At 38.1% G+C, this 9,758-nt stretch overlaps 1 protein-coding gene across 2 annotated transcripts; it reads left to right on the forward strand.

Annotated features, from left to right (window-relative positions):
- The first annotated feature begins 904 nt into the window (after nucleotides 1–904).
- Nucleotides 905–9,758, forward strand: pde6d (phosphodiesterase 6D, cGMP-specific, rod, delta). 2 transcript variants are annotated; one of them, XR_003670505.1, is made up of 6 exons: nucleotides 905–1,190; nucleotides 6,350–6,438; nucleotides 7,221–7,346; nucleotides 7,949–8,054; nucleotides 8,240–8,386; nucleotides 8,509–9,758. XR_003670505.1 is itself a non-coding variant. In XM_028404137.1 (5 exons), the coding sequence occupies exons 1-5, from the start codon at nucleotides 1,141–1,143 to the stop codon at nucleotides 8,319–8,321; spliced, it is 453 nt and encodes a 150-aa protein (XP_028259938.1). In that variant the 5' UTR covers nucleotides 905–1,140; the 3' UTR covers nucleotides 8,322–9,756. The 2 variants fall into 2 exon arrangements, 1 of the variants encoding a protein (XP_028259938.1); XM_028404137.1 differs by having other exon boundaries at nucleotides 8,240–9,756.

Raw genomic sequence — 9,758 nt, forward strand, 5'->3', positions numbered from 1 at the left:
AAAACCCTCTTTCCAGCTTTAGTGATGACAATATTCAGGGTCTGAATTTGTGTCTTACACCATAAGGTTAGCATCCTCTGATTCACAATAGCACTGTCAACAAAACAATCTGTTCAGTCAAGACACTCAACTTCTGTTTGAGTAAAACTGTTGTACAGGCACTACAGAAAAATATGATAACTGTGATTAATTTAATTAAAAAGTCAGGTTCATTTACTTTTGGCAGAAGCCAATTGAGTCTAATAATTAATAATGCAGAAAGAATGCCATAGATAAACACTTTATTTGTACTGAGCACTAAATTAGAAAAAAGTAAAGCAGTAAGCTCCAAACAGGAGGGAGACTCAACCAGTTTTTCTGCAAGTTTGGGTGAAAGAGACTGAGAGTAAGATTTTAGGTTTGTGCTTGATTTAAGGATGAATATGTGAACATAATGGCAATTGGCCTAAAGGAGGAGAACATTATCAGCATCAGATGCTGGCAAAATAAACTTGGTGTGCTTGCCTTATTCCAAATATCTAACATACTGGACTTTTCCAATATGTTGCCTCATCCTTTCTTCCACATTTTAACATTTTTAACGATCTTTTAATTTTCAGATGCCCCATTAAGCAACAATATACACCTGTTTTTATTGTTTATTTTTTATGACTGCTCTGAAAACTGATTTGTGTATGTATAAGATCAGTTATGTAATTTAAATATTTTTCTTTAAATGTTAATTCGAATAAATTTTAATACTTTACATGATAAAGGATGAGGTACGCGTATCTACCGGAGCGTATTATGGTTTGTACTCTTAATACATCCGTGGCGTGTGGCGTTGCCACTGGTGACGGTCTCTATCCGTTTTAGTCCCGCCCATATTTGTTAGCCTCTACGTGATAGGCTGGTAGGACTTACTCTCGCCTTTGACTGGTTAGGCTAACTGTTTGTTGGTTAGCAGTGTATATTTAGCTGATTGTATTATCGGATCAGGTTTATCCCGCAGCTGAACTGTACAGTGTAAGGTGTGCATAGTGTAGCTATTCAGACGAATAGAGCCAGTGTAGTTAGCTAACCCGTTAAACTACCGTGAAGAGCAGCCTTGTTATCGCAGTTAATTCTGGGTTATCTGTACGGAACCAAACCATTTCTGAAATGTCTTCAGACGAAGACAGGGCCAAAGAAATATTGAAGGGCTTCAAACTGTATCCTTTTTGCTGTTTTCTAGTGATATTCTGTGACGGTCAGATGCGCGTTAATAGACTCGCAGTAATGACTATTACTTGCTAGCTTGAGCCTTGTCTGACATTAGCCAAATGGTTGTAGTAACTGCTGCAGGGTCGACTGATACATTGAGGTTAGCTGCCATGGCTAACCTGTCCGATTCATCGCTTAGATACATAGCTGCTGTTTGTCATCATACAAGGTAAATGAAACGTCTCCGTGTTTTCCTATGTAGGTAGAATACATTTAAACGGCCGCTCGCAGCTACAACGAGCGCTTTTGCTTTGCGTTCTTGCTTGGCTTTGGTTAAAGGACACTGTAGCAATAGTTACATGTGATAGGGATAATGTTATTGTAACAGGTGGTTGACAGGGCTGGGTGCTTTTTGTAAATGTTCATCTTCTATTATTCAGCTCCGGTTTGACGATGTTTTCGGAAGTTGTCCCCAAGAAAGCTCCACCAGAAATCTGTTTAATTCATGTTACTACTATTTATAATAGTCTTATAAAATGCTGAGGATCAGCAGTGCTTTCACCTGAACCAGTCTTTGCATACTGCAACATACATAAACACACACAGCTAGTCTTTTTTCTTGTCTTGGTTAAAACAGAAAACTGTGTTTGGCTAAATATAAATTGTTAAAGGGACACTACTCTGATGATGAAGAAAGGTAACATTTTATGGTGTAATCAGGATCCGAAACTTAATGTAAAGTAGAGCATTATTTTGAGTTTTGAATTGTGAACATCAGCATATACAGGGAGAGGAAATCAACTGTTGTGTTATATGTACACAACTCATTCTCACCTTTGATTTTGTTGACATTTATTTCTACACTCATTTTCATAATTTTTTAAAACTTGACAGCCTGTATGTCTCTTAAGATAAGAGATAAGATAAGGTAAGATAAAACTTTATTAATCCCGAAGGAAATTCTTGTGCCAGAGGTTGCTGAGCTTGTGTACAGTTACAGACGGTTTCGGCCTGCAGTGTGGTTGGGTCTTTTGACGACTGATCGTGCTGTTCGTCATGTTGATATTGTACAGCGTGTGTGATCCTGATGCACTCCCCTCAATCGCACCATGTGCAGTTCATGTTATTTGTTGTTATGTTATTATAATAGTGGCTATGCTTTGCTGTTTGTATTAGTTAAGGTTTCAGTTCAGTTGGAATTGTAATCACATTAACCTTAACCCTTGCTGTAATGCACTGAAAGTAGTTACCTCTAGGAGCTGTCTGTCAGCAACAGCAGTGCACTGCAATATTAGAAATTTTTTTGATAATTTATCATCCAAACAATCAACAGGCAGAGATGTACTGGTTTGTGTAATGTAACGTAACAGACATGGGCTTTTAGGCAGAATACCCTCATCCATGACTCCAGGCTTGACACTGTTCATTTGGTCTCCAGCAATACACATGCGAGAATCAATTACAATGGTGTAGGGCTGAGTTAATGTGCTACATTTGGGGTTGCATAGGGCATGATGGTATACCAGCAGCAGGTGCTTGACTCTGTGTGAACTGGCTCCAGAAACCCTGTTGTTGGAAGTGTTAGTTGGAGATCACTGGTACCATGATGCTGGATATGAATTGTCCTTGTCAGATTCAGCTTCCTGCTTCCGACTCATGCAGGTTCCCTTGAAAGTGAGTGTTTGACATGTGTTGACTCTTAATCTGCTTGAAAATCTATCCAGCTCCCACTGAAACAGACATATTAAGAATTTAAACTAAAACACAATGTTACATGTATTAGTTTCAAATATTGGAAGCTTGTTTTGGTGTCCAACCTCGTGTGAGCTGGATCCTGTACAAGGTTTCTTCCTGTTAAAGGGGAATTGTGTTTGTCTTTTAGTGCTTGCTAGAGGGTCTGGCATTTTTTTGCGGAGGGTCACATTTATTATTTTTTCTCCTGTGTTGAAAATTCCAAATTGCTCTCAAACAATATCAATATCATTAAACATATCATTGTGGAATTCAAGCTTTCTCAGTCTGAAAATATGCTAATAGAACTTAGAAAACAAGGTCCAGAGGATTGGACAAGTGGTCAGTGGAAAAAGTAGCAAACTTTCTGACTGCCTTAAACTGAAAATCTATAAATTGACCATGGTGAGCTTTTAGCAAGTTCTAGCCCAGTTAAGGGAGCCACCTTTGTGACATTAAAAACTGTATGGTCAGTGTATCTTATTTTGTTTTCATAGTAGACTACTCAGGAGTTTTTTGGTAAAATAACTTTGGGAAACAGTCAAAATCTAATATATGATCACTGTAAATAACAGCACGATTTAAGGCCTCCTAAGGGGACTAAAATAATGCTTTGAGAAGCTGTGAGAGCCATCTGAAAGCTGGTACAACACTGTTAAAATGGTGTGGTGTTTAGAACTTGTGTGTGTGTTGGTGGTTATTGTAATGGTATGCGTTCTCTTTATCTAACCCTAACCCTATAGCTCAGTTGTACATAGAGCTATAAATACATTGTCAACCAATACTTTAAAATAAATGGACAGCATGATGTATCAACTTTTCATTTATTATTTAAAGGTGAATCTATAAATATATGAATATAAAGCTGTGCATAGATTTGGGTTAGGAAATTGCCCTGACTTTGAGCTATTAACAAGTCTTTCATAATAAATGCACACTAAATGATGACAGCAGCTTTTCACTGGGGGCTAATTAACATGTGTGTATGTTTGCACAGATTTTTGGAGGCACCCTGGTGGTTTACACACACTGCCTGTGAAATGCTCTGGGGAGGTGACTGCACAGGCGTTTATAATGTTATTGGACCTGTATATTGTTTTTTTAGCTATTTATTTTTTTAAGTCCTGAATTTTATTTTAGAGAAATGAAGATGAAGGTCTCACTTCACTCATAGTTTCTATGTGATTTCACTTAGGTGTGAACATCAGATGTAGATGATAAGTGTTCAGCCAATCTGGTAAAGGGGCATCACTAAGACATTACATTGTGGCCTGGATTATTCTGGAAGATGTGGAGGACGATGAATTGAAAGTAGATTAGTGTTAGCAATGCTCAAGGCAATTAGAGCAGCCTTTCAACTCAGCACACTTTACTGGAAAGATGGAGGAAGTGGGACAGCTGATCTGACCTATAAGGCTGTCTGAAGGCCAGTGCAGCCTTAGCATTTGACTGATTTTATTTGTCACTAATGAAATACTATATGGTGAGCTACACCGTACATTGCTGTTACGTTGGATGTAAAATTAGTTCCCATCATAATCATACTTAAATCCCAGTTCTTTTTCTGGATGTTTCTGTGAACACATTTAAAGATTAAATGAAGACCTCAGGTAATATAGTCTTGTTTATTGACTTCTAGATGGATGAGGGATGACTGACAAGTCAGTGGCCTGTCTACATGTTTGATGTAATGCTTGTAATCATTACAGTGGAACCTGTGGGCTTACGACTGTCAAATAAAAAAAACAATGTACAATGCAGAATGAATTTAGGATTGCAACATGACTGACATAAAATCTATAGTGCAAGTGCTTTAGTTTAATGTGGTTGCAAAACAGTCAGAGACAACTGATGGTGTAAAGCTGAGTGTGTGTGACACTAAGTAGTATCTGTGTGTGACAGGATGCTTAGTTAAGAATCTTCCAGAAATGTAGCTTCTAGGGTAATGGTTCTTTATGCAGTGATGAAACCTTTCATTTTCCAACCTTGGAGGTGTCAGTCTATGTTTGTGGGCTGCATTCAAAACTCCAAAGACCAAAAATGTTACAATGCCCTATTGTTACAACAGAATCAATGTTTACAGCCTGGTACACAGAACAGTTTGGGTTGCTATAGATAGGTTGTCCATTCACTACAGAATCCAAACACTGGGTATGATAAAATATGGCACAAAAGTCACGTAGAATAGAATGATTTTTAAACAATGACAACTTACATACATCTACATAATGTGACTTTGATCAGCACCAGCTCCTCTTACTACTAATTACTACTAATTCAGGCATTCATCCTATCTATGAATCAACTGCAATTCTAAGCATCTAACAGGCTATAGCAATATGATTGTATTCCATAGTGTTACAGTGTTACTTGTATGTAGTATATGTATATTGGTGTGTTGCCTTTTCATCATGGATCAAGGCTCTTACTATTATGTTCCCTGTTGTGTTGTTGATGCATGAGCAGTGATGCACTAAAAAGGTCCATACAGGCTCTGTGATTGACATGTAGCCTATGCAGTGTTGACAGTGGTTGTGGAAGTCAGGAACAGCTGACCCACTGACAGATTGATGAGACAGCTTGCAACAGGCTTTGCCGTGGCTCCCTTCAAGTAGACACTGCTGTCTTTAGGTAACACTGTTGCTTTGTATGTATCCCTGGTGGAACTGATTGCATTCATTAGTTTGATTGGGCATAGTAAAAGTATCATAAACCACTTTTGAGCATATTTATTTAAATGATTATTTTATTGTTCTAACAAATCTGATACATTGATAACAGCTCACATTATCCAAGCTCAGTTCAGTGTATTTCTGTTCTGTGCTAAATAAATGGAGTAAAGAGGACTAGCGTATTTTCCAGGCTATAGGTCACACTGGAGTATAAGTCGCACCAGCCACAAAATATGTGTAAAGAAGAAAAAAAACATATATAAGTTGCACCGGACTGTTCGTCACACCAGCTGAAAAGTCGCATTTTCGGTTGAAGTTTATTTGACCAAATCCGAGACCAAGAACAGAGATCCATCCATCCATCTTCTATTTACCCGCTTGTTCCGCAGTGCAGGGTCACGGGGGGCTGGAGCCTATTCCAGCTAGCTTTGGGTGAGAGGCGGGGTACACCCTGGATGGGTCAAGAACAGACAAGTTATAAGGCAAGTTATAATAATAACAATAGAATAGATAACAGCAGGCTGAGTAGGTGTACGGTAATGGCACATTGATGACTGTTTAGCTATATGAAGCATAAAAAACAAACTTAATAGGTGTCCTTATGTAACATATTAACAGTTATTCAGATAACTACAGCCATAACAACAGGACATAACAAAACAAGATTTGTACTACACTGCTCCATTGTTGACTAAGTAGGCACTCTGAGACAAGCAAAGAATGTATGTAAACATGTACTGCAGTTTACTTAACCTTCATCGCAGAAACTGGATGAATCTTCGGGATGCAGAGACGGGCAAAGTGCTGTGGCAGGGAACAGAGGACCTCTCTGTACCAGGAGTAGAACATGAAGGTATGTTATCACAAAGTCGGTTTAGTAACGTATTGTGGTATAGCAAGGTAAAAGGTGTAGCATACAGTGATTCAACAGTTCTGACCCCTGTATTGTTTTATCTTTGTATTACCTCACTCCATACAAATAAATGAACTATTCCTGCTGCCTGCTGTGGGACTGGTATCTTATAACTGTTTAAATTGTGAGGCCAACTGACTGCATGACAATCATATCAAGGATTTTCTGACTTCGTTCTACCCCCATGGCAAGATCCAGCATGTTGTAAGATAAATTATAGCTCCATTTCTGGATCCCTAGTAAAATATAATTGAAATGCTAACACCCTAATGAATGAATTCAGATAATGGCATAAATAAAAACAAAGTACTGTACCAGAAAAGTAATCCTATCCATTCATTACTGTACACTAGACAAATCAAAACGACTTCATATAGCCTAATAAAAACAGATGTTATAAGAGTGGCATGTCTACTTTAAGAAACTGGGCAGTGGCTGTGTGTTTGCGCATACCTGGGAGGGGTGAGAGTGCATGAGTGTGTGTGTGTACGAGATGAGAGAGAGGTTGTTTGCTTGTTAGTGGCGAATTGTTGGTTAGCCGCAGGAATTAAATGTGAACCCTCTTCAGTTGGAGAGTTACTCCAACTGAGTAGTAGTAGTTGCTGGAGTGTACTTCTCTAGTAGCAGTACCCAACATTTGCTTGGGTAAATGTTGAAAATATGTAGGCTATTACACGTTTTCATGTCTAACGATTAATTTCAGTTTGTCGTCGTTTCACCAGCTCGTGTCCCTAAGAAGATCCTGAAGTGTAAAGCAGTGTCTAGAGAACTGAACTTTTCTTCCTCTGAGAAACTGGAAAAGTTCAGACTGGAGCAAAAAGTTTTCTTCAAAGGGCAGTGTTTAGAAGGTAATCAGCATAAACAATGAAACTTTAGCTAAACTGCTACGTCATAATGAGAACCAGGGGGTGCTGTGGTACACATGCGGTAAAAAAAAAGTTATAACAGCATGAATTACCACATTACCACAGAGGTATATCATAAATTGCAAACATGTGAGCGGGTTAAAGACACAAATTTCTGTATGATTGTTCTCCTCAGACTCTAGCAATGACATCATCCACTTAAGCTCTGAACATTCCATAAACTCAGGCAGCCAGGAAATGACATATTTCAGATTAGATCATACCTTGTTCAATGTTAAACACAGAACAGTGAGGCAAAATGGAAAAAGCAACATCAGATATATATATATATTATATATATAAACACTATATATATATATATATATATATATATGTAAAATGTAAAATATGTAAAATGACCAACAGCAGAGGGGAGTCTGGAGGTGAGTAGAAGGTCATCCATGAGTGAGAGTGGGGAAAAGAACAGAACACTACTGCTACTACTAGCAACATAAAAAAATTAACATGTTGTTTATTCTCATACTCTACATTCTCATACTGTATAAATAGGAATCATGGCTGAAACACTGTGTCTCTCTGTCCAGAGTGGTTTTTTGAGTTTGGTTTTGTGATACCCAACTCCACCAATACGTGGCAGTCTCTGATAGAAGCAGCTCCAGAGTCCCAGATGATGCCAGCCAATGTTTTAACGTGAGTTTGCCCTCTCCTTTGTACTTGGAAATACGAATAAATCCTAAACAGCTGTTATTTAGCCCTAAGCAAACACTGAGTTACACCTAATTTAATTGTGCTTTCATTCTTACAATCACAATTGTATAGATCTAGCTTTAGTAGGTTTACTGTTTCCATATGTTTGAATGTGTCTTTTTTTTTAGTGGTAATGTGATTATCGAAACGAAATTTTACGATGATGACCTTCACGTCAGTACTTCCAGGGTGCGGCTTTTCTACGTCTGAATCCTCACCCTTGATTCTACCTTCCAGAATGCTGACTTCCTGCCATGGTCTATAAAATACCAAGGGTAGCTACAAAGTGCTGCAGTAAACAAGTCATTGCTGACTTGGGATCCTCTGTGGTACCACAGTCAGTGATGTGAGGGTTGTGTTTGACTGTTCCTTTTTTGTTGACTTGAAAATCCTCTAGACCTAAGGAAGAACAGGGAAGATGGAGAGAGGACTCAATTCCAGGGCCATTCCCCTTCCAGACTGTTCCTTTGTAAATACATCTCCACAGATCTCATGTCACTCACATTCTGAAATAATATATGTGCTTTTATTAATTGTGCCCTCTCTCAATCTGCAGTTGCATTTACTCAGGAACAGAACAGATCAGATTCTGTGATTAGATGTGCTTGTCTGAAACTCTGCTCTCTGTTCTTTCATCTGTTAAAACATGGAAGTGATACAGTTAGATTCTTCATTAAAACAGAAGATTAGACCCTTTATTTTATTTATGGCTGTTGCAACATTTCTGTTCTACACTCAGATCTACAAATTCAACAAAAATAAATAGCAGCAAACAAATGCGTTTGTTTTGCATTGCCCTGTTCTAAAGTGAAGTCCAGCTGAATGATGGAAACCAGAATCCTTTGACCTGATCAAAACGAGACAGATTCATGATAATATATTCACTAGATCACATATGAAAAGTTCTTCAAGCTGGCTGTTCTGATCTGTGTTGATGAGATGCACTGCTGCATGCACTGTGGTCTCTGTGAGGCCAAGTACTGCTGTTGTATCTTCAGTCGCACCTTTACAAACGGTCTCGAAAGTGGGAACCACAACTCAACAGTTTCTGTTTTTTCACTGGTTTCCAGTGGAGTGTCAATGGTTTAACTTGATTGAAAATGAAATGAAAACTTTTGTCATGATGACACCTATGAGGGACATTCCTTACCAAACAAAATGGGGTCTTATTATATTCATTCATGTGCTTATACTTGACCTTCAGATGAACACTTACTTCACATATTCAGCTCTTTAACTAGGTCCAACATGCACCGTTTCTTCCCATAGTTAAATTATAAACAGGTAGACCCAGATGTTAACAGTTTTAGCATAGGTTACATTCTGGCTAGATATTTATCTTCCCAACCAGTTTGCTTTGTTTATGTCATTCCATGTTTTTTAGCTGATAACTGAGATATGTAAAATAGACTAGTGTTTTAACATTACAGGAATTGTGGATTAAAGTCATAAAATGTTGTAATAAGATATTGTGTGTGGTGACTTTATTGGCTTGCTTTTAAATTTATGATTCATGTTAAGATGGAACTGTATTAAAATCAGTTCTAAACAAAATGCCTACCACCCTAACCGGGTTTAAAAGTGTTTATTTATGAGACAGAAGCAGACTAGACACAGGTGAGTCACATTAGGGAGGAGCAGGTAATC

Source organism: Parambassis ranga, chromosome 4 (genome assembly GCF_900634625.1).
Source record: "Parambassis ranga chromosome 4, fParRan2.1, whole genome shotgun sequence".
In the NCBI taxonomy this organism is placed as follows: domain Eukaryota; kingdom Metazoa; phylum Chordata; class Actinopteri; family Ambassidae; genus Parambassis; species Parambassis ranga.

Excerpts from the sequence above, each read along its gene's own strand:
- pde6d (XM_028404137.1), top strand. The coding sequence starts at position 1,141 with ATGTCTTCAGACGAAGACAGGGCCAAAGAAATATTGAAGGGCTTCAAA. Across the intron at positions 6,439-7,220 it reads ACCAGGAGTAGAACATGAAG|CTCGTGTCCCTAAGAAGATC; the intron begins GTATGTTATCAC and ends TCGTTTCACCAG. Across the intron at positions 7,347-7,948 it reads CAAAGGGCAGTGTTTAGAAG|AGTGGTTTTTTGAGTTTGGT; the intron begins GTAATCAGCATA and ends CTCTCTGTCCAG.